The sequence below is a fragment of the Accipiter gentilis genome, chromosome 2, assembly GCF_929443795.1.
Source record: "Accipiter gentilis chromosome 2, bAccGen1.1, whole genome shotgun sequence".
Lineage (NCBI taxonomy): Eukaryota > Metazoa > Chordata > Aves > Accipitriformes > Accipitridae > Astur > Astur gentilis.
Genome location: NC_064881.1, coordinates 10,160,535 through 10,186,991, shown reverse-complemented (window position 1 = coordinate 10,186,991; position 26,457 = coordinate 10,160,535). Strand labels below are relative to the sequence as shown.

Below are 26,457 nucleotides of genomic sequence, written 5' to 3'. Positions count from 1 at the left end.
AAGGACCTCTCTCCTCTCATTTTTTTCTGGCCTCTCACTTAAGTGTGGTATAAAAACAAACTTGAGACACAGGAAACTAACTGAAGTGATGTGACAGGGGTATGTATGTTTGCTAACCCACATCAGCTGAACTACATCTGGGAATGAGGACTGAGGATTTTTTCAGCACAAAGTGTTCATCACGCTTATTATATATAGGACAAACTAAATATTTTTTTCCCTGTCTTCAAGATGCTGAAAGGGCTGGGGCCAGCAAGGGAGATTTCCTTGGGTACAGAACTGAGGAATGCAACCCCAGCCTGAGGTCGAAGGCGGCTTTGGGGACTGCTTGTGGAGGGGGTGGGAGAGGAAGGTGACAGCAGCACTGTCACAAGGGACCTTACCTGGCTTCCCTGCACTGGGAGCACAAGAAAGGTACCAAAAATGTGCCTGTGAGATGTGCATTGCAGACTCTTACCCTAAATTGTTGAAAAGGTACAGAGGTGCCTAAATAAAAGCAGGGTCTCCCCTTCTTCCAGCATCTCTTCCCTCAGTCAAGGAAAAAGACGGACAAAATTGAACTCATCAAAGCTGGTTTTGTTCTAGTAGTTGCAGCACCATTTGAAAGTAGTTTGATTGCAAAGATGTACCAAAAAATACCTTCAAGCACTGCAATATCAGGCCCAAGCTCATTCCAACCAACACTAAGCAATTACATGTCAATGGTAAACTAATCTGGTGGCTGTGTGGTAAAATAATCAGGTGGTAGGTGAGCTTCATATCCAGGGCAGAGGTGGATATTTAAAAAATCCTAGTCAGACTTTAAGAGGGCGACATGCCTTGTGGAAATGATCATACAAGTAAGGAATCATCATTATTTCTATTAAATAAACAGTTGAACATGGTGTTGAGAAATAACTTTACTTCCCCAGGTTCTTCAAGTATTTTTTTGATCCCTCAGACTTGGCTTTCAATGATATAAAACTCATACAATGTATGACTGAATGCAAAAGATTAGTTAAAAAAGTATTTATTGTCTATTTTTTTCTGTTATGTTCCATTACAAAAAGAAGCAAAACAAAACATAACAAAAACAAAACAGAAGAGATCATTTTATTAGTTGTACATTAAGGAGCTTAAACAACTAGGTGACTTATGTTTGTCACAAATACATATTACAAACAACCACAAAACCATAACTAAAAATGAAATAAATAACTTGAATAGTTTTTTCTTAAATTTTTAATATTTATAAAATATATAGCACTTTCTATTACATTTTTTCAGTCATTTTTAACCATAACAAATTAAAACTTATGACGTATATTGCAAATATGCTAAAGGGATAAGAATAATTAAAAAATCAAAGTTCCTGGAGGTATGAAATAGTAAATTGGTTAATGTTTATCAATTTATTATCGTATATCCAGATTGTGCATATCCTGCAAAAATAGCCATTTCTTCAACTAATATACATATTTTTCTTTATAGTATTATAAGTTTTTAAATGTAAAGCTTCATGGATTTATGCTTCTATTTTATAGTTGTGCCTATTATGTAACTTTCGTTAATATATACTGAATATCTTCCATTAGTATATACTAATACACACCCCCCCCCCCCACACACACACACTCTTTCTCTCTGAATTATATATTAGTATATACTGAATAATAAAAGAATTTCTATAATATATAGCTGGGATTCTTGTGGAGAAAGCTGTTGAAAGTGGAAGGCATGTATACCACAGTGAAAACTGACTAGGTTATGTAAATGAAAGCATTTAGGTTTACATTGTTCAATTTTTTTTTTAATAGATTATGTGATGTACTGTAATAATATACAGAATCCAAACAGAAAATTTTTTTTTATTCTGGTATTCCTATGCTTTTCCCTATGATTCCAACAGAATATGAACCGCTATCTCTGCTGAACTTCCTGAAAATGGAGCCAAGCAAGTAGAAAAGTGTGGACATTACAGACCTTATTCCAGGAAAATACTAAAATTGTACTTAAGAACCTTCTAAGTCAGGAAAGCACTTAAGCTCAGATGTGACTTCATTTGCTTTAACCTGAATGTTAATCACACCCTCAAGCACTCTTACTGGTACACCGATGCCCTTGCCATAATCCTTAATACTGTCCCCTGACTGTATAAGAGGTGTTGAGGCTCTGTTATGTAGCTGAGAGCACAGTTTTGCTGTCTGTCTGAGCAAAGGGGGTGAGGGGACAGGGAATTCTGCTTGGGGCCCTCAGAGCAAATATTCCGGTGTGTATTTGCGGTACACGGGGAGAAAAATGCAGCAGGGAGAGGGCTGACCAGCACAGGGTAGCCTGCTTTAGTACTGTCCCGGTGTGGCGAGGGAAAAAGGTGATGCAGAATAAGCTGCCCTGGGCACCCATCAGCCTTCTTCAGCTTCATTCTGCCCCTTGCTGCGGCGCAGCATCCCCCTTTAGGCACTAAGCTCTGGTGGGCTACGCGGTGAAGCTCAGCTTTCTCGGGCCCTTCGAGCACCCGTGGTGCAGGAGCAGGAGCCACTGCAGGGACAGAAGCAGCTGGCACCAGGAGCTGGCAGCCTCGCTCTTGACATCTCAGAGGGTTTTTTCCTCTGGACTCATTTCAGTTGGGCCACATGGTCCGAAAGCCCTTCAGGACCTGGACCTCATATAGGCGTGCTACCCATTTGGTTTCATCCTAAAAATCCAGTTCATGGGCTTAAAGACAGCTCTGGGGTATGAAGAAGAGCACAGTGAGTGGCAGCAGGCAGGAGCCTGGCTTTGAAAGCACATTCCCGATAAAATGAAAACACTGACGCAGAAGCACCTCTAGCTCCTTAGAGAGAGAGGCACGGGCACAGAGGCATGCACCTCCAGAGATCCTAAGCTCGTCTTGTATTTCCCTTTTGAAAGCCTCAAGTCCTACCTTAGGCATCTAAGACAGGTACTTAAATTTCAGGAGCTTGAGTGAGTCTCTCATGTTTCCCATCATGCAGAACTGGTCAGAGGTGTGAGTCCAGAGTACAGAGTCATAACTGCCCGAGGTCGAATATTTTAAAATCAGCTTAAACTTTTTTTCAGACACTACACTTTTTCAGAGCCCAGACCCTGTAAGGAAATAGAAGGTGCAATTCAAGGATCAGTGTTTAATATTAATAAAATTACATTTTCCGAAAGGTTCATTGGAATTGCCATACCAGAACAAAAAATGGCTTTCTTTTTGGCATAGGGAATACTCGAGGATACTTAGACAATATGTAGCAAAGCTGCTGAATTTCTAAGGGCAGCAACTGTACATTCACAGGATCTTCAGCCTTTTTAAAATTTTTCTTGATGTAAAAAACATCTTAAGGCATTGAATAAACCAAATCACATTTAAAGTAATAGATTGCAGTACTGACAACTACCTACTCGTGTTTAACTGTCCACTTTGAAGTGTTCCGATAAAGTCTAAGTGCACAAAGTAAATAAATATATTTTTGCGGAATCAAGGGCTAATATGGAAAATAATATTTTTCATGATTCTCATCTCAAAGCATATTGATACTGTATATTATTGGTTTGCATTCTTATCAATTCTAGTTTGAATAGACAAAACTTCAAATTACTGGTTTTGAAAAATAACCCCCTTACAACTATTTTGTCTCCACAAACTTCTTTCTGCCCTTGATTAACAAAATAAAATGGACATCATTTAAAAATATGCTGATTTTTATTTCAAAGGTGCCTTCATGCTACTGGAATGGAAAGCTCTTCTGAAAATCTGGAACTGTATTTTTAAACATATGCAGGAAATGAAACTTATTCACTGATGAAATCCACAATAACATGTATTCAAATCGGAAACACTTTCATAATAAAATTATGCTAACACTATAACCTAGCATATGGTTAGGGTTAGTTCTGTGAAGGTCAGATCATCTAAAATTTTCATCAGAAAGCAAATCAAACCAAACCAAATATATTTAGTTATAATTAAAGAGTACATATTTTTGGTATACTATATAACATCACCTCAATAGGCACAGTACTATAAAGAGTTATTTTTTTTTAGCTTATTTAGAAATATCATGGCATAAAGAGAACAAATTACATTTTATGTTATGGGTTGGCTGTTTTGCTCTTTTTTGTTAAAAAAATTTGCTTTCATTTGCATACAGATTTTTAGCAAAAGCTGATAGCTCATTATAATTGTGTTTTTTCATTGTCACTGGGCTGTGTTGACTTAGAAAATGCCTGCATTCATTATATGTTACGTGTCAAATGAGAGGCTGCAACATAAAGCCTGTTTTTTGACATAAGTGTATGAAGTTCACTATGCCTTAAATGGGAATCTCCTGCAAGTATTTAAATGAAAAATATAGCCATTTAATATGTTTGTAAATTGTATTTTGCTATTTCAGGATTAGTTATAGCGCAGAGTTTAAAAATTTCCCTGTTTGGTTCAAGACTGAATTTCCAACCAGCTTGCTCTGAAAGAGCAAGCCTGGATGCAGAGTCACCTCTGAATATTCTGTGAGGTCAGGGCACAAACCCCTGCTACATTTACAAACCAACACTGACCTGCAGTCAAGGCTACAACACTTTATATTCTCACAACATCGCTTTTATCTTCTTGAAAATAAAAGTATTGATTAAACCCCACCAGTTCAGGTCTTTGAAATACAGGAGTTTAGAAAAACAACAAAAAAATCAGTTTACAGGCTAACTTTTGTCTCTTAAATGTTGTGCATTTAATGCCCAGTTACCAAAGTCTCATTGATGAATACAGCAGTTCTACAAACCGAATACTTGACAGAGATCTTTAGGATACTGGTGGAGTCCCAAAAGTTCATGTCATTAGCTCAGTGCTGCACAAGCAGCAATTTTTTGTGGGCCGGGGGGGCTTTCATATCATGGAATCCCTTAATCTAGAGCAGTTTGCAATGACATACTTTCTGCTGGTTTGGGTAAATGTTATCTTCATTTAAGAACATTAAACAATGTTCCTTAAACAATTCTCAGTTTCAGTGGTACAACTGTGCACATAACATGAATGGTTTCAGGAAAAACATTCAACTGGCAGCTGATTAGTTTTAGATTTTGCTATTACCAGCAGAGCATTTACTGAGGTGTTAGCACATGCCAACGCTGTGATAGCTGAACGCCACAGCAATGCACTAAAAGGAAGGAGATGATTCAGGAGCACAGAGGAGAACTGTCCTTAACAGCTATCGAGCTTCTGTTTTCAGCATTGTCAGTGCTTTGTCAAAATTTGTGTTTCCAGTATATGCTTTCTTGACAAGGACAGTGCCTGAGTTACCATCGTTCAACCCCTCAGACTGTTGTAGCTTTGGATTCAAAACATCTGGGGTTTGCACTCCCCCAGGAACAAACTCAAGATCCCATGGACAGCCACGGTAGTTTTGTGTGTCATTCAGAGACCAGGATGTGACCCCCTTATTCGGGGATAATTCATATAAACAAACACTCAATGATGACTATGAAAATGCTGGATTTTGATGACACTTAAAGCATTTAATAGCTGGATTAGAACATCATTCCATCGTATTTAGCATGGAAAATAAACATGTAACCCTTGGAGGTGTACTAATAAGAAGTAAGAATGTACTGAAAGTCATTTGAAAGTGATAAAAGAGTCCCTAGAAAATATATTTTCAGATTATTTGGAACCAGTATCAAGTGAGATAAGCTATACTTCAAGGCAGGGATACTCTCACACACATAAATCCAAATACTTCTAATGCAAAGCAAAAAAACAGGGACATGATTTGCCCCTACAGTTCATTCATCTTTTGTCCCTGCCTTGCATTTTGAATTGTTCCCATTTTGAAAAAGCTTTCCTCTGGCTTCACTTTTGAAGTTTTAATTATCTTAATATGTGGAAAGGGATGTGACAGAATTTGTGTTTCTGCTAAACAAGGTAGATGGTGTCCACAACCCTTACGTGCTATGTGTTTTTATAACAAGTCTAAGTGGAAAAAAAAAGAAAAAAGGAAGTTTTGATTTCAATATAATAAACAGAAAGCCCACAAAGTACTATTTAAATCATTATGCACACACTGTAGCTGCACTACTTGTTCTTTCTGCAGTTTTTTTAGGTTCTCTTATCACATCTGGCAAAAAGTAATCCCTCACCTCTTCTGCTGTTTCAGCTATATCCCACAGATGCTCCCACCATTTTCTACCTTCACTGATGTATGTAATAGCACAAAACTAAATTATTTTGTAAAATGATATTTAAATAAAGTAATTAATTTAAAATTTACAGCTCTTTCAGGTTTCATCATTAAATGGTACTTTGGAACTAGTATGTGGTCCAGAGTGATGTAATATTCTTAACATACAAAGACATTATGCATTCTGTCATTTATTCTTTACAGGTTATTTAATTTATTCCTGCCTTTTACTAACAATATATTAAAAAATAAATTATTAAGAATTCAGAGAGTAGACTCATTTTTCAAGCATAATGCAGAATGTCTATTTTGCTGAGAGCCTGAGTGGAACAGAGGTTCTACTTATGAAGTGAAATCAAGGTTAAACATGGAAACAATGTATTAGGCAGATCGTTTCCGAAACAAATTCAACAGCTAAGTTTTGTGAACAAAGACTATTAGATTTACAGAATTTAATTCTTGCCAAAAAAAAAGAAGTAAATAGCAGATATGACATTTTACACACTTGCACTTAATTTGTAATAAAATTCATTTCATATCACATTATTTTTACTTGAAGAAGAGGGACTTCCTCATGGAAAGGTGTTTTGCTTTTTGTGGCTTGGTTTGTTGTTTGGTTGGTTTTTTTTTAATGTATCAGTCTAATATGGCTATATCTGTTGCTATTGTTAGACTAAAAGAACAAAATAGAAAAGGTAGCATGACTACCTGTATGGACACATGTATGGATCCTACAACAATGCTTAAAGTGCTTCCTTATTTGAGGAGATACTTACACAAATGCCATTTCATGCTTATCTCCTTGTCACCATGTACTTACCATATGCTTGTTGCTTGCTCTTATGTCATTTATAATATAATGATAGGGTACTAAGGTCATACTCAGAGTTTAGTATATGTCATAAAAACCATCTGAAAACAGGAAAATGACAATTCTATTTGTGTATTATTACAGCAATTTGAAAATTTTATTAAATACTGAAGTGCTTCATTTCGCCATTTATTCCTTTGCTTCCAGTGTTGCTTAAAGCACTATTTAAGTACAAATAGATCATACTAAAAGCATATCCATCCTATTCTGGGGTTTCAACTAGGATTATTTACTGATGTCTTGCAGAACAGAGATGAATTTATGATCCCACATGACCATTTATCTGCTGATGCTGCAAGATGTCTTGCCTCCAGGATTGGTTTCCACGTACGTGGTTCACCAAAGGTCTACATCTTATGAATATTTATACATTGTGACGTCTTGTTGTTAAGTGGCAGTGCTGTAATGTGAGATGTCAAGTGGTATACTTTAATTTGCCAGTACCAGAAGTTGTGGGAGCAGCAGAAGCTGTGGCTTGACTGCCTACATACAAAGGGTCCAAACAAGCCACTTTGGCTGCAAAGAATGAGTGGATACAGTGAAGGACTGCAAACAGGTTGGAAAACTCCAGCTCCTGGAAGTGAAAACAAAAAGATTAAACATGAAACAAAAGAACACCTAACAAACATATACCCAGGAATGAAACGCTATTCAAATAGCAATAATTTTAATAGTTTGATGTAATTCTGCTAACGTGCCTGACAATTCTCCATTATAGGGACTTAGACATTGAGCTATCCCCATTCAGTAAAGAATTGTTTAGAGGCTAAGACAGACAAATTTCTTACTTAAGTGCCTCCATAGAAATATGAGATCCTACTAGCTAAAGTGGAAGGAAAGTGACACTATATGATTTTTTCCCCCCTCAAGTTAATGCAAATCTGGCACTTCTGCAGGTTAATTTAGATAGAAATTTAATGACTGGACTGTAACAGTCTACACATCTCTGGACTACTATTGTATATGCAATGTACCCACAAAGATCAATAATGCTGAGTTCCACATATGTTACATTTGTTCATCACATCACCTCACACTAGTAGCTATTATCTTACCTATGCTGATTCTTTAACAAAAAAAAAAAAAAAAAAAAAAAAAAAAAAAAAAGGCATTTTCAAAAAGTGCTATTATCACACAGTGATATTCTGGATCTGTTTTCATCGAGAGGGTTACTATTATTGGACAAAAAAAAGAAGGAACAGACTCCATGTTTTAAACTTGCTAGCAACCTTGGGAGAAGGGGCAATTTTATCACTATGCCAAAGGTATTTTTCCTCCCTCAAATTTCAACATAAGAAAGTTTATCATAGATAGGAAAACAATGGCAATTCAAAGATGAGGAAACAAGGAATTATGGAAGCTATTTCAGAATAAGAACTATCAGTCATTCAAATTAAGTTACTTTTCAGTTACCTCCTTTTTATTAATATAATATTATTTATCTTTCTGGTACTACAAAAATAAACCTAAAACTTAAGATGAGAGAATAAATATTCAGTGGAACAGTGCAATAATTGTAATATCAATTCTGTGTGTTATCTGTAGAAAGAATCCATTTCCCCCTATGTCTCAACAGGATAAGCCTATTAAAACAAATGTTACAGTTTGAGAACTGTTCGAGTCAATTAGGTAACCCTACTAGATGCAAGTTCTTACTACCATAATTACAGCTGCTGGACAGTGAATTTTCACAGTGCATTAGTACAATTATTACCAACAGTTATCACAGGTATTTCTGCAACAGTAACACATTGGGAAGATCCATTGCTCAATGGACCTTCAAGGATAATGGTGAGGCAACGGAACAGCCTCTGAAGGTCCCACTGGATTACTATTATTGGTAGTAATGACTCAACGCGAAAATTACTCCACTGCAAAGATGAGCACTAAGAAGTCAGCAAATGCTAGATTATTATTTGCCATGAAACATTATTCCTATTTCAATGTACACATGCATATTTAACTGGAAATTAAAGCAGTGTGAAGCACAGTAGGCTGACTGGTATGTGGTGAGTACATACGGGCCTGATTAATGGCTGCAGCTCAGTTTACAGCAGCCTGACTGATGGGTATGGGATCGATCAAGAGCAACACTTTTCTGGCAGATTAGCCTAATCACAAGAAAGCTTAATGAACAGGTAAGACTTCATGTAGAGCTGCCAACAAAACAGACAAAACATTTCCTCAATTCTGCTGTGAACTTGCACTTTTAGCTGCCCATGGGTTTGCACTACTGCCAGCAGATGGAGGGGAACCCACTAGCTTTTGTGCACCCCTGGCCACCCTGGTTGTTTTTGTAGGTACTTTGTCATCAGTCATCCTCTTGTCTGAATACACTTTCATCTAGGCAGGGTATTGTGTATTGCACAACGAGCTTTGGATTAAGTTTCAAATAAACAAACAGACAACCCCTAAGAACCCTGAAGTATTCAGTGAAGCCATTAAAGTTGCTAGCAGTAGGGAAAAGCAAATGCTCTGAATCCCCAAAAAGCAAAGAAATCCCAACTTAAGCCACATCTACTTGTCCATGCACAAGTACGCAATTTACTGTTATTCCAATTTCAAGACTGTTGTCTGTACACCTCACCTAAGACCCTACTCTCCTAGGAATATCAGTGTACCTTCTAGTCTTCAAATTGTCTTTCTAAGGTCTTTCTTAATCAAACTACTCTCACCCTACGTTGCTGTCATTATACCAGACATTCCCAGATTATTAATCTGAACATTCACAGTTTCTGCTGAGGACAATGTAAGTGGGCAGAAGGGTATGCGAGACAGATGCAGTCATTGAGCACAGCCAGAAGTGTACGGGAATTCTCCTAACCTTTCACAAAGAAAGTCTGGATTGAAAGGACGGAGATGGAAAGAGAAAACAGAAAGACAGTGCCCCCAGATTAAAAAAAAAACAACCCACAAGTCTTACTGCATTATATTAAAGATACAACTACACAAACAATACATCTACAAAATCAAGCAGTGGTAAGTTTGTAGGTATTCACGATATGGTTAGAAAAAATCTTTTCTTTCATCTAAATATAAAGTGCTGATATGAGAAGATATTTATTCTTTCATCAAATGTGGTGTTACATGGTATCTCAATATTAGCATAGAATCTGATCTAAATAGATATTAAACAGATAATCCATGTGCAAGACATGGGGAAACTAAAAATTGAATCACACAAACCTACACAGGTCAGAAATCTGAACTCAGAATGCAGTGACTGCAAATGAGCAATCACTCTGTAAAAATCTTAAGGATGAATGTTAAAAACCCATTTAAAGATGATATTCAAAATTTGAAGAGTGCTGCAATGCTCACAGAAAAATCCTCAAGGCTAAGAACAAGGATTAATTTAAAATTATATTTTGGAGAATATACTTCAAACGGGCAGAAATGTCAGTCTGGAAAATGGTGCAGGCATCCATCAAGACACCTTGCAACACTTGAAAATGAGCATTTTGTTCACATTACAATGGCAGTAACTCAGGTTATTTGTCTTATTTTAGATTAGATTTCTATACAAGATAATTTCAACTACAAATTAATTGGCATTAATTACTATTAAAGTAGTATTAATTAATAATTATTACTGCTAAATCCTTGAAGTTACACTTCTTCCTTTGCTGATACCATATTTCCACCCTCTTCTGTTCGCCATATTCAAATAGGCAAATACAATTGACTCGATCTTCATCCTGATGTGCTGATTTTTCTATTCACTTCCATTTTGTAACACTCAGCTTAGGGACTCAGCTAGTCTATGAACAAAAGCTCACATGATGCAGCACAACTGTGTGACCTCACCTGAGTTTTTCTGACAGAACTGTTGAGCTGTGAAAAAGCCCTGCAAATTGAGAAAGGTGAAGGCACAGACCAAAGGGTAGCTTTTGAGTTATACACATGTTTTACAAGGCACAGAAACTCTCAGTTCCCGGAAATTACTGATTGGTGCTTTGACTTACAAAATTCAAATAGAAATTGCATGTAGTAAGAAGAACGGCATTGATGCTGATTTTTATATCCATTACGTACTTCTGTGTTTGGGAGCATTTATATACATATTGAAACAGGATCTCTCATAGATTTAAGATACTCTTCATTTTTGTCAGAAAAATATAAAGCAGTTTCTATTTTGATGGCCCAATACTTAGCCAGGTACAACTGAAGAGCACAGCACTCTGTGTTTATCACAGTCCTGAGATTGTTAGCCACTGGAAGCTGCTGTGATACCGAAGAGGCACTAATGGGTCATTAAACTATAGCTAAACAAATAGGAAATTGGATAGGAAAGTACCTAAGTGAATCCCTTTGTGTATTACAGATAAGGAGAAAGCTTTGCCCTTCTTTGCTTGGTTTTTTCAACCCAACCCCAACAGCTCAGGAAGAACGAAGGAAAGGGACACGTAGGCTCCATGTTCTGCCAAGCTGACAGCTCTATTTTCTAGCTCTCAGTCAGAAAAATTCTGTCTGACTGTGCAAACTTGTGCAATATCTCCTGCTGAGTGACAGCTGGGAAATAACCTACAGATTGGAATGTCTAAGGGGTATCAGTGATTAATGTTGCCCCTAAGTGGTTTTCTTCTGAGAAACTGCTTAGACCTTGCCTTAGAAACCTTCAGAGTTAGGTGTTTGCATCCAGGCACCCTGCCATGGACCCACTAGTGTGACCTATGGTAATTACTGTTCAGATTTTTCAGACTGGAATTGCTTAAACCTATAAGGAAACACTTCTTTTATACTACATTATCTATCTTTATAGTAACATGATATTACTTACAAAGGAGTCAAAAAAAAAAGCATCAGTACAAAGGCTCTACAGAAAAAAGAGAGAATATCTGTGAGACTAATGCAAGTGTTTAAATAGCTTAAATTATTTTCAAGCTGAAAAGAACTATATCTGGTTAAACTGTAACTAAATCCATAGCACATGTTGTGTGTCTTAAAGCTTGCCATTTTGAATTTTAAGTCAGGCATGAAGCACGCTGTAAAAAAAATTGACAGCATTATAAAAATATTAGTTATTCAGTGTCAGTGAAGGACTTTCTATCACTTAGGAATATAACTCTGGTGGCAAGTGTGTTTCTCAAAAAAAAAAAAAAAAAAGCTGACTGATGAATGGATGTGGTTCTGCATATTTTCTCAAAAAGTATTTTTCCTAGATTCTTCTAACATTAACAGTGATATCTCTGTATATTCCACCAGAATACAGAGGAGATGCTGGGCGATTATCAAGACAGTATGGCTAAAATTTAAAATGCTGCTGCATAATTTTTTTTTTTCCAAGCAATGCCCATCTACAAGTCTGAATGTATTTCTAGAATAATAACAAATTTATTTATACTTTGGATCAAAATTCAACAGCTAAGCACTCTGACAGTCTTAATTCTCTAGGTAATGAATAAGTGTTCTAAAGCAAAAAAATATTATTGCACAGATACAACATGCCATATTCACACACGTGTGATTGATAGCATGAGATACACAAAATTTGCAGCATTGTAAACGAAGGAAGGCAGGAAGCATTTGGATTTTGATAACTTATATTTTTACAGGAAGGAATTACATAGAGTCATAGAATTATCTGGGCTGGAAAAGACCTTTAAGAGTATCCCGTCCAAGTGTTAACCTAACACTGCCACATAACCACTAAACCATGTCCCTAAGCACCACGTCTACATGGCTTCTAAATACCTCCAGGGATGGTGACTTAACCACTTTGCTGGGCAGCCTGTTCCAATGCTTGACAACCATTTGGTGAAGAAATTTTTCCTAACATCTGACCTAAGCCTCCCCTGGCACAACTTGAGGCCATTTCCTCTCATCCTATCACTAGTTACTTGGGAGAAGGGACCAGCACCCACCTCACTCCAGCCTCTTTTCAGGCAGTTGTAGAGAGCGATAAGGTCTCCCCTCAGCCTCCTTTCCTCCAGGCCAAACAACCCCTGTTCCCTCAGCTGCTCCTCGTTAGACTTGCGCTCTAGACCCTTCACCAGCTTGGTTGCCCTTCTCTGGACACGCTCCAGCACCTCAATGTCTTTCCCGCAGTGAGGGGCCCAAAACTGAACACAGCACTCGAGTACAGGGGGCCGATCACTCCCCTGCTCCTGCTGGCCACACTATTTCTGATACAGGCCAGGATGCCATTGGCCTTCTTGGCCACCTGGGCACACTGCCGGCTCATATTCAGCTGGCTGTCGACCATGATGAAAGCAATAGTATTTAAAAAAAAAATCAATAACAACAAAAACCCCCCTATGGCCAGACGACCTCACGTTTGCAGGGAGCAACTGAATTATAGTGCATTAAATATGTTAACACATTCTGTCAGTGCTGCAGCTGAAACTTAGAGATGGAGGAATACAGACGTTAGAGGCAAGAAAAGCAGAAGTCTCAGATCAGGTATGCATACGCCACAGCAGGTTCTGCACAGAGTGTGTTAGTGTACATGATGGAGCGGAAAAAGCGCTCTTAGTTCTAGTGACTGTCTTAAGCTGTATGAAAGTTACCTGCCATGTCCTGCTTCCACATTTCTGCTTGAGAATGCAGAAGTGAAGAGCCCTAACATGTTGGGGCAATGGGTTTGTCAGCTTTTTGGGATTGTTCTCAGCTGTGAGCTCTCATTTCACTATATTCTGATTATTCCGTGTGTAATATAACTGACAAAAAATTATCTTTACGTAAAGAAAATGTTACACTGTATTTCCCCTTGCAACAGTGGGTGTCCAGGCCATCTGAAGCACAGAGCTGCATGTAACAAGTGACGATAGCTGTGGCCATGAATATTCATCACAACCTTTAACAGATGTTTTACAAAATTCCCGTCATCTGATTCCAAATGAAGCCTGCATACAGTATGCATGAAACCTGGCATTACAAGCATTTCTGAAAATCTGATTAACATTTCCTAATTACTCAAGAGTTCCCCAAATGGCTATACCTCTCTCTCTGCAATGCTAGTAAAGTCCAAAAAATAGAGCCTAGATTGTTCTACCTCTTCTCGTGCTGAATAGTGTTTTAAATCCATGAAAGGCTTAAAGGATACTGAAGGGACCTATCCATAGAATTTTAAACTAACCAAAGTTGAAAAAATATGACCCAAGAATCTTCACATTCATTTTATAGCCACATTTATCCATGTTTCTTAGACTAAACAACATACTTCATATGTAAACAAATTGGAATGCATAGAAGTGCTTACCATAAATGCCGTAGCACCTTCCAAAGACAATATAATCTGTCATTTTTTTGATCATTATATAATTGGTATGCTTTGATCACCAAGGAAATTAATTAAAAATAACAGATTTTTATTTCCAGATTGATCGATGTGAAAATTTTTATTTATAATAAAGAGAAGAAAGCAGGGAACATGACAGCATATTTATAAGTATGCTAGCAACTTTGTATAATACTCTGCCTTCATAAGGTAGAAGGTAGAATTTCTACTATGATAAAAGGTAGAAAGATGAAATTTCCTAGAAATAAAGCTCTATTCAGTTTGAGTGGGAATAACAATAGGTATGATAAAGACACTTATTATGATATCTCTAAGGCTTATAAAGTGATTTGCATGACATTTAATTTAAAACATGAAAACATTTTGATGAAAACTATTTTTCTTCTTCAAAATCTATATTTCATACGTTGTTTTTATTTTTTAAATTTAATTTAATGTTTAAAATTTATTATATTTTTACTGAAAAAAAAGAAACACTGTCCCATTCTTGGATTCCCATGAAATTTCTTTAGTCCTAAATCATGTGTTCATACAACAGCAATAGCAGTTAGACGTTAGAAAAATAATGACGAGTTTCATCCTTCAGGTGTCCTTAGGAGCATGATAAAAGTTTCCAATTACTTGCTTAAGAGAAAATCATCCTCACAACATTAGGTTGTTAAGCTATGACTTCATATTAGAGATGAATAGAAATTCTGTACTATTAAAACAATTTCTAAAGGAAATTGGAAATAAGAAAATATTTATCTTCGAGATGTAGCAGAACATGAAGGTATTGAAAGCCACAGTGCACAACATTTCATTACTGTTGATTTAATGGGAGCTTTTACATACTTTTATTGTATTGAGTACAGCATTCAAAATCAAGCAAATAGCTGTTAGGTAGAAAATAATTAATACCAAACATAAAGTGACATGCAGGAAGGAAAACCAGCTGCTTAATGTAGCTATTTGCATTTAAACTCAAAACTGCCCCCAAGACAATGCCTTTTTTCTTTACATACTTTATTATGCTGTGCATTTTTAGCCCTTTTAGACAACAATTTATTTAACCGCTTCCTTTTTGCTTATGGAACCATATTGTTATCACATTCATTCAGCAGTTTTCTCTGGGACACAGTCAGGAAAAATGGTATAGCAAACGCTTCAAAAGTAAGGCTTAAAGATCACCAAGAAAATAGTCTTTAGGTTTACACAAAAATTGGGATTCTAGTAAAAAAGACCTTTGATTCAGACTCTAAGGCAGTTCCAGTTATCAAAGATCCTGGGAGATCACTTCTCCTCACACACACTGGGACAGTAAATGCTCTATTCTCAGAAGACATAAATCAAACTAAGCATAAATCTCTCAGGGTTACTGTTTTCATAAATTAACTCTTATAACAAAAGAACAACTGAAAATACAACTTTTCTGACTGTGAATTAGACGCAGACACAAAGCTTCAGTTTTGTAAGGGCATATGTGTTTAATCCACACTTTTTTGCTCTGCAAATAAAAACAGATTTTTAGACCTTTGCTGGGTTTTGTCCCTGGGTTGACTTAAGGTTATATTTTGCACCATTTCTTCATGATACAAGTATAGGGTGAAAAACAGGGCCTTCAAAATATCAGCCAACAGGACAGTTGGCAAATGTGCCTAAACCCAGATTTAGCGAGTCCTGCTTTTTATTATTTTTTAATGTAATTACACCTTTCAAAAGACTTCAAACTTGCAAAAATCCAAGCAATAGATTCAGTTTTCTTTTCTTGGAAATTCTTTGGTTTTCTTTGCATTCTTTGACTTTGTGCATTAATCTAATATTCCTAAGTAATTTAGTTCAATTTATTCCTCCATTTCCCTAGCTGCTTTGATAACTGGCTTTAATGTACATTGCCATTATAAAACAATGCATTGTTTTTACCTTTGCTTCAATTTGTTTAGTATCTTGGTTTTGGAACAAAAATTTGATTTTGCTCTTCCCATCATCTGAAGAACCTTTGAGCTGGGAAAACTTGTACCTCCAAAGTATGGCCTAGATGAAAAAAAAAGAAACATAAAAACGCATACACAAGCAAGTCAGTGTAGTTATCATTGAAAATTGTATTAGAAATAGCTGATCTCCTTCCAAGGGAATTTTTAACCCCTCTATGGTATATAATTAAATCAATTTAGTGTTATGCGGTCTGATGTCCCTTTGATTATATGGATGTAGTATATTTTGGGAATGTCTGATTGCAATCAGTCAGACTACATTTGTGAAATTCACTCTGAAATTCCTTTATCTATATTTAATCCTGATTAAACAAAAAAAAAAAGAGAGGGTTAGTAAATTCATTGTCATGCCAAAACCCAAAGATTTTTTTCCACTGGTAATCTGTGGATTCCCTACTCCATCTGAAATGACAACCTGTCATAGAAGTCCTCTCTTTTTTTTTCCACATTAAAAAAAACTAGTTGTATTAACATAAAAGGCATATCAAATTAAAAACAAATATCTATTTCTAAATGATAAAATAACAGAAGGAAACCCTGTAATGAAAACTTATTTTAAGTTTACTTATGAGAGCTTTAATCAGGAATTTAAGCAGATCATTTATTCTAAGCATATCAGTGGCCTTTCAAGTACTTATATTATGAATTACATTGTGTCTTGTTGAAAAAAAAGACAGATTGCTCTACAGAATAATCAAGGCATTAATAAAATTTACAGCTGGCTAGAAAAACTGTATTTATTTTTTTTTTTTATGTCTAATGTGAATTTATGTAAAAAAAACCCCATACATTTCAAACTACTTTGCTTAAAAGTGGAAAAGAGATATTTTTTATTATCTTCTTAGCCTCATTTAAAGATACCCCCCCACACACACTCCAGATATTTTGAAGCACTAACTAACATTTTTTTTCTTGTGATTTCAGTAGCATTTCACATAATTATAAGGTCATGCTCACTCAGATTGTGCTGTTACTTTGAGGAGACGTTAATGTCACATGCATTGGACAACACAGAAACTTAAGGCAAGAAGCGCTGTTCCATTTTCTTTTGTCTAAGGGTTTGTAAATGACTTCTCAGTGTGTAGCATGACACTTCCACCTGTGCCCTTTGTCTGCATCTACTTGAAATTAAACAGAATATGAGGGAGATCAAATTTTATCTGTTCTAAATCTATGCAGGTCCGTTTGCTTCAGGATGTGTTGATCCCTTTATGTTAATGACTGGCAAAAATCTCTAACCTGCACCAAGCTAAATAAAGTTAGCTGTGTTTGTCGTAGTAACTTGTAGAGGAAAAAAACCTGAAGGACAGTATCTTAACTGTGCACAGTACACAAAGCAAGTGCCAGAATTATTTTCCCCAAAATTCTCTCTCTCTATTTGTCCCCTCCAGATAAAAAAAAACCCTAATCTTAGCGCCACTTTCATTCTCTTTGTGTATGTGACAGGTGAGCTCCCACCTACCATAAACAGAGTTAAGGACATTCTGCTTCAGATACACTAGAAGAATTTGGCAATTTATGTGAAATTATATCATATTTGTTTCAAATGCTGTCATCCTGAGCCCACCAATCTGTGCTACATAAAATAGAATAGTTTCCCTCATCTCTAAGTGTGTGCAATTCCTCTCACCTTGCTTGATCAATGATGTTTACTTACATCCTGTAGCGAGTCAGTTAAAAAACAAAACAAAACAACCCAGTATACGACTCTGGTGGCCATATTTTCTACCTACATTGTAAATGCCTTTTTTGCACAGACCTACGTAACTCATCAGATCTTGTCGGAAGATCAAGACCATTGCCTTTCTGCAGGAACAGCCAATCTATTTAAGCATGTCATTTCCTAGATGAGAAATGTAAAGGACATTGATAGTCTCTTTATCTCAGGAGAACAACAACCAAAGAAATGAGCTATCATCTTTCTCTTCTGTGATGATGTATGGGGAGGCCAGGAGAGAGATGCCGTAGTGACAAGGACCCTTAGATGGGCACGCAAAATCCCAGGGTACCTGGCCTCATTCCTGATCAGATTAAGTTTGGCTCAAGACGAAGGATGTACAGAACTACAGTACTTCAGCATTTCCCATGCAGTTTTGTCACTCACTTCATTCCCATTCAGAGGAAAGAGAATGACAGTCTCACCAAACCACAGGCATGACTCAAGAACACACTTCAGTTTATGTATAACACTGGGTTTGGAAACCCCTGCTTAGCAATGGCTCTTACTCAAGTACATTGCAAAATCAGGTCTACAGCATGGAGGGGAGGAAATCCTTCCCGAGACTAGTTCCAACAAGACTGCACTTCTTCCATCAGGATATCAAAACAGGTTCCTAGAACTGACGGTCCAACAGCATACTTCACAAAGACTATTAAACACTCTTTGTCTAAAGTGTAATGAATAAAAAAGTCATTCACAATGCATGAAGTGATTCCCAAATGAAAGAACCATTTGTTTCTTTAGAGTGATCTTCAACAAATGGCACACATTTTTTCCCAGAGATGTCCACATGAAGGAGGGTTCCTTTTGCAAAAATAAGTGTGGGGAAATATTGTGAGTTTTAAGTTATTAAGTCAGGAATACAAAGTATTTCAAACATTCAAGCTAGTCATCTTGGCTACATCTTTTGTTCTAGAGAATTTCTGAGTAACAGTTCCTTCATCTTGGTTTGAACTGGGTTGAACTGGGTTGAACTGGGTTTGAACTTGTTTTGAATACTGGTTCACTCTGATACACTCTGGATGTGTCTACACCTGAGTGTACCACACTACATTAGAGGTGTAACAGCTAGCTTTAGATGTCCAAATTCTAGACAGCTAAAATTGGATTAATTATTTAAGCATATACCCAGTAAGACCCATTTAATTCCTTTTCTCCTACCAAAGAAGCTGAAGGGCTGCCCTGTGTAGCCAGAACTGCACATTTTGCATGTGTAGCAGATATACAAGATGATGCAGAATGCTGTGACCAGCAGTCAGATCACTCTCTTAAAATACAGTATCTTTGGGATCCCTGGGTTACCTCCTCTTGCGGTTTCATATGTTCTGGCTGGTTTTTTGGTTTTTGGGTTTTTTTCATTTTCGTTACTGCAAAATGCATAAGCAGTGAACAGGGGCCAGAGCTATCTTTTTCCAGTGACTATCTCATAGTGCCAAAATAGAAAGGAGAAGCAAGACCTGTTCACCTAAGCACCCAGTTTCACAGAGATGTGTAGCTACAGCAGTGACATGAAAACACGAGAGAGAGAGAGAGTTTCACATGTTGTTATCTTTCATGTTCATATGGGCTGACTTCAGTGTCACACTGCTTGCGGTGGTGACTATTCTGAATTCTAATTTTAATGGCTAATTCTCCTGTGTTAGGAATAGGTACCCTTGGGGATACCGATCTATACCACTGTCAAAGCCAAGTGAATTATTTTTTCATGTTTTTGAACATTCCTCAGAACCATCTGTTGAATGCTTGCTTCAGACAGTTAACATAATTTTGTACAAATATATATATTTATGTATAGATTGACTTCTAAGCAGTAAGTACATGTGTAAAACATGTTGGCTTTTTCACAAATTGCCAAAAACCTAAACATGTGTCATATGAATTATTCTTAAATCAGTTTTTATGAATTATAAAATAAAAGCAGAAACACTTACTGGTTTGAAGATGCAGTGTTACTAAGCCTAACACTGTATAATACATTCTGATAGGGCTTCTTTTAGTTAATAAAAGCATCCTGTTCTCTTCAAGTGCTTTCCTTGTATAATCCTCAATAACTGTGCGTAACCTGCATTACTGAGAATATTTTGCAGGACTATATATAGCATATTTAGGAAGCAGTAAATTTTCATTTACCCTAAAATAGATTTGTCAGGTAGACCAGGCAAGCAATTCCTTTTAAAGCACAAATTGCAACTAAATTAAAAAAGATTCTTTGGTAGATGCTGGCATCAGCTACTTGTGAGGACCCTGAGACACTTCTCAAGTTGAGGCACACATCTTATTATGCCTTGCTGGAAGACCAAGATGAGAACTCAGTATGCATTGTTTATTGCCTTTAAAAGGGAATTCTCAATCCATGAGTAGAGACAGAACTTGTGAATAACAGCAAGCAGTCCAATTTAGAAACTGGGGACGAAGGTAATAGCACATACTGAAAATATCACCAACTTCACAATTTGAATGCATCCAGTGTGGTCATGAAAAATCCGACATAGTTAATCTATGTTTTGAGAAATGCACTGTAAGAAGACAATCTCATTGAACAAATACTGTATGTATCATGCATAACATTGAAAACAACCAATAAGATATAAATCCTTTTCCCAATTATTATCCGTAGATCGCTTAGGCTGCTTTTTACATTTTATACCATTTAATAAAATTAACTTCAAAGAATACTAGAATGCAATGCAAACAAATAAACAGTGCAGACAAGCTGACAAATTAGATTTAAGACTTCTCTTGAGATGTTATTAAATTATTGTAATAAGACATCATCAAAAAGCGAAATCCTGTCTTCACTGAAATTAATAGGATTTTTTTTCCTTTGACATATCTGGGACCAAGATTCTCCACCAATACTTTTTAATGAGAAATACTTTATTTATAAGTAATCATCTAGGACTCATTTGTTTGAGTCTTTGTAACCAAATTATTGCCTATTATCTTCTGCTAGTGTTATTTTGCAATAATTACCCCAGGATGCTCTCTGCCTGCATATTTTTATTTAATAAATGGGACATAAATGCACTATATAAATGGCACATGGAATAAAAGCTATTGACTTCAGTACCTGTAATACTTTGCTGATGCTCCCCAAAGTCACACAAATGAAGAAAATCATATTGCTTCTATTGTTAGCACTAGTGCTAAATCTAGAACACATATTTAGCAAGGGATCTTAGAAAATATTTTCACAATCATATCAGATGTCATTTTGCTACTCATTCCCATCATTTCAGAATCCTGGGCTAAACTACATACAATTTTGATGAGATCTCATCAAAAAAATCACTTTCTGCGTACATAATAGTATCAGAAGAGTGGGAATGCATCATAATTAGTTTAGGGTATGATCGGGAGTGTTGGTTAGGGGTTTTTGTCCGTTTTGGGTCAAGGAGCTTAATTTACCATAAACAGAGACTGGATTACCAAACAAAGATAGAATAAATAGGTGTCTCTATATTTTTACTTACCATACTCTAAGGAATATGCACAGAAATATGAGTGTCTGACTAGTCCATAACTCTGTGATAGCTATATGATTTAGCAAGGACATACAGGGCATTTTGCATTGGCGTTAGGAAAGAAAAGCTGTATTTTTCCAACGTGAGAGTCTCCAACCAGAACAAAATTAATCTGTGTCCTATGGCTTCAGTGATGAACAACCTTCAATTTATTATTAAACAGTCTTGCTTCTTCTATATTGGATTATGCACTGTGGACCAATTCTGTTCTTGCAAAAAGACCATTTACACTTAACGAACTTGTGAAATAGTGTTTGCACCATATACTGCAACGGCGTCACTTCACCTGCCAGTGCACATCACCGAATACAGGTTTTCTCTATACTTTCCATTGACATGGATTGTATAGATTTTATTATGTAATAGCAAAAGAATTTTGGCCTTCATTAGGATGCTTAGAAAAAATCTGGAAGAGTCTGTCATTGTTTTATAATGATTAGACAGCTACATCTCAGATCACCTGTAAATGGTGGAGTAAATAAAGAAAGCATCTCTATAAAGGAAAGGATGTCAGAGGTCGCTTTTCAAATACTAGTTTCAGCAAATCCCTTTGTTGTCTTTTCCATCACATCTTCTGAAAGCTGTAGCTGTACTTTTCCAACACTGCCTCTGTTTTTCTTGATACTCTGATTAAATCTTTCTTCTGTTTATCTTTGTAAGACAATTTTTTATAGCATATATTACAGAATTATGCTAAATTTCAGTGGACACCTTTCAAGCTAATGTTGTTTGTCATCTGACTAAAATAAGTAATACTCCTACAAGTCAAACTAAATCAAGAGAAGATGCCTTGTAGGTCCTTATTTTCAAGAATAAAAGTAATTGGGTCTTCAGGCACCTGGGATACACCTTAATTTGGCTGTTTGTCTCATACCTAATTGAGAAAGATTGCATTCTTGCAAAGTGACACTTTGTCCATACTGATAGCAGCAGTAGGGAACTGAGTAGGATTAAGATCTTGTTCATGCTCAGTTCTACTGTGTTACCGATCTCTGGAGAGTGTCTTACTACAAAAGAATTATGGTCCAAGGCAATTTCCTTTGTCAACTGCTGTGGCTTTATAACTGTGAAGGGAAAGACAGGGGAGGACACAGAGGATAAAGAACAAAAATGAGACAAAGGAAAAAAGCAAGAAAGTCAGCCCCAATAAAATAACTGTTCTTGTCCATTACTGAAGGTACATAGAATGTTAAAAGACTACAGTTTATTTGCTTAGTACTGATGGATGAGCTACCAACATTTGTTTGTTTCTAGCCACAGTACATAAAACTGTATGAACCATGCTTGATGGCTTATATTACAGTTATAGTAGCTATTGTTCAGCATTTCAATTTCTAAGCACAGAATAAATATTTGCTCACAAGAGTTACATTATTAAATCTCCACCTTGAAGTGAGCCTGGTTTCCTTCTGCCTTCTCTATTACTGAAATTTGGATATCAAGGGGGGTTTTACATACTGTTCTGTTTCAATATGTTGTGTGTGTATTAGCTGCATGAAGAGAGAGACCTTAAGGCATGTATCCCTAGAAAACATGGAGTTTGTTCCTAAAGAAATTAAGAGAAATTCTGTTCTGTGTTATTTAGTAGCCTTTTGTTATGAAAAACAAATTAAATATATGTGCAATGCTATTTATTGTTTGCAGCATATTCCCTTTTTTGATGCACTGTGCAAGGTGTCTGCAAGAGAACAGATGACAGGTACACTGAACTTTGTTGATATGCACCTCGTGGGCCATTATGTGGCCTTTCGTTACTTTGTTCTAGCATCACCATATAATTCAGCAGCACTAATTTATTTTCAGTCCTATAAGGGACGATTGTTTTTTCTTCTGAAAAATATATATTTTTGACTGCTGCTTTAATGAGCAGTAAATGTGATGGAGTACAGACATAGCACTTTGCACATGTAGGTATATTGCAAAACAAATACATAGCTATATCACACAAACAAATACATACATTATTCATGCAAGCTATGATGCAAATATGCAAACTACAGAAAACAACTTTAATGAATGTCATTATAAACAGAAACATATGTAACATACTTATGTCTATGTATATACACCCATACCCTTGAAGAGTAGACAATTTCTTTGCTAGAAACATGTTAAAAATAAGTTATTGAATGCCACTTAAGTAGTTTTATACATTGGATCACTTTCAGAATAGTAGTTAGACGAACTTCTGTACACATCTTGTTATGCTTTTTAATCTAACAGTCTCTATCCTTAATTCTTAAGGTGGCTACACTGGCTGCAAAAACTTATTTGTAAATGATTATCATAATATTTGTGTATGTCCATACCTAACATAAATCACCCACAAAAGAGTTATATTTGATCATTAAGACATAGACATATATATACTAGCTAATGTTAGACAAATGTAGGGCCTGTATAGATGTGCTGTAATTGTTCAGGTCTTGGGAGAAATGTTTTCCAGGAGACATTGATACACAATGCTGCAAAAGTGGCCTAGCGTAAAATTTGATTTATAACATCTAACACCTGCAACAGAACTTCTTGCACCTTTTTGGAAATTTTGTAATTTAAAAAAACCCCAAACATTTAGTATCTAAAACATCTCAAAAGAAAAATTATGCCTGGAGTAGATGCTGTATACTGAGACACCTTCTAGTGCAAGGAGTAACTAAACAGAGTCTGGAAAATTTGATTAGGCAGCCAGGAGAAAGAAGAATAAATGGTATTCACAAAGACTAATTAAATTCACTTTTAGTAGAATACCAGCAAGGAAGAAAGAGGGAAGTTCAGTAAGAGGATGTTATTTGACATCTTGTACTTCAAATAATGCAAACGAAGTTGCACTAAAGCTGGTGGACATTTTTTGAAGAAGTCCCCAGTGGAAGAGATGCTGTGGGTACACTCACTGAACTTCCATGTATGCCAGCACAGAAGGCAGGTGGCCTTTTCACTCCAGGTACATCACTACTAGAAATGAAGGACTACATGATAGAAATTAATCATAGTCAAACATTTGCCAATGTCTGCTTGGCCTATATGTCACAGTTCTCTTTCAAACTATACATCCTTAATAAGAAAAAAAAGATGAGATCTTTCACTGGAGCTTTGGCTCTAGAGAGTGCTACAGAAGAACGAGAGCACAAGTATACATGTTACTACTTTTTAATGTGCAGGAAGAGAAATTCTATTATGTCCGTAATTACATTTGGTAGGTTACAAACTGTTTAGCTGAATTAAGAAATTATTTTCCGTAATGTTGGAAGAATCTGATTTAACTAGGTAGTCTTAAAAACTGTTCATTCTCCTTTCAGGAAATCACAATGGTTTGTTATAAAGCAACATACCAACTGCTCTAAATGGTAAACTGCTGTTGGCTCTATGAACTATCAGTCAGAAAATGAGTGAGAGAAAGCAGGGCATACAAAGCTGAAACAACTATGATTTATGCCAGTGCTGTTATAATCACATCACAGTACAGATTTGTTCTGAAGAACTCAGTTTAGTACTTTGTGTACTCATATTTATCATAGGTCTGTGCAGACATAGAAGCAATGTTTTTATCAAACTATGATGTGTTTGTCTTGAAATACATTTAGCACAGATGACAATTTTTAACTACTAATTTTGACTTGCATAGTTAATTATTATAAAAAGATTAAATGACATTAAACAAGCCACACAGGGTTGTGCGGCTTTTGTCTGGAAACCATAAGCATAATGAGAGTTATTACCCTCTATAAACTTGTTCATGAGCATTGAGAGTGAGTTTGTGTTTTACAACATTTGTGAAATTTTGACTGCAATTTGTCAGGCATGTTGGAAAAAAATCTATTAACTTGAAATGTAAGAGGGAAAAAAATTAAATATTGTTTCATTGCTTAGATAACCTATTTAATATTGGAATAGCTGAACAACTGTTAAAATAATGAATTGAAGAACTTGGCTTCAGTTCAGTTGATTAGTGATTATTCATTATTAAGTATAGTCCATGGTCAATTCAGTAGTGATTAAGAAAGAAAACTTAAAATACCATGAGCACAGTGTTAAGTATAAAATAGAAAATGCCTGAAGATTTACTGAAGACCCCACTGCATCAAAATACAAGACAGGACTTCTCAGGTGTCCTCAGAAACTACTACCTGAGCTTTGTGTTCTGGGAAAAATGAAAATGTCATAAATAAATTTTAAAAAAATATTTAATTATAGTAATTAGATCTATCCTCCAAGCACTTGCCCAAGACCCCCTTTGAATTCATTAAAAGATTTTGCATCTACAGGGCTATTCTGGAAGAAGTGAGAGATGGACTGAATGAATTATCTGACATTGAACTCTGAAGTCTGTAGAATATGGTTTTGAGTTAAGCTTTACCCAAAAAAGAGTGCTTGAATTTGATATGAGTAGTGGCAAAATCATAAAGTGAACATGTACAAGAAAGACATGGACCTGCTGGAGTGGGTCCAGAGGAAGGCCATGAAGATGATCAGAGGGCTGGAGCACCTCTCCTATAAGGACAGGCTGAGAGAGTCGGGGTTGCTCAGTCTGGAGAAAAGAAGGCTCCAGGGAGACCTTATAGCAGCCCTCCAGTACCTAAATGGGGCCTACAAGAAAGCCGTCGAGAGACTTTTTACCTAGGCCTACAGTGACAGCACAAGGGGCAATGTTTTCTAAACTAAAAGAGGGTAGGTTTATATTGGACATGAGGAAGAAATTTCTTATGATGGGTGGTGAAACACATACAAATGTGTATGTAAATATTAATAAGATACAGCTAATTTAATTTAATTTTTACTCATGTTTTCCTTGTCCTGCAAACTGTTTTCCATTTTTCATTGGTTTTTTTTTCCGATCTTTCTTGGAAAAGAGATTTTGAACTCCTGCTTCATAAGAACTCCTTCATTAGGTGGAGAAATAATACTTTTAGTTTACGTGAGTAAATACTTCTAGTTTATGTTTTAGTTTGTGTGAGTATAGCAATATCGTTGAGGATC

The 26,457-nt window shown here is 36.2% G+C and overlaps 1 protein-coding gene across 3 annotated transcripts in view; it reads right to left on the bottom strand.

The window, feature by feature from the left end:
- Nucleotides 1-1,280: 1,280 nt before the first annotated feature.
- SNTG1 (syntrophin gamma 1) overlaps nucleotides 1,281-26,457 on the bottom strand; it is a 354,767-nt gene continuing 329,590 nt past the window's right edge. For all 3 annotated transcript variants that reach the window (XM_049817320.1, XM_049817330.1, XM_049817340.1), the window contains 2 exons: nucleotides 16,169-16,279; nucleotides 1,281-7,600 (listed from right to left, as the gene is read on the bottom strand). In XM_049817320.1, the coding sequence (XP_049673277.1) occupies nucleotides 7,442-7,600; nucleotides 16,169-16,279 (270 nt within the window). In that variant the 3' untranslated portion in view covers nucleotides 1,281-7,441. The remainder of the gene's footprint in view (nucleotides 7,601-16,168; nucleotides 16,280-26,457) is intronic.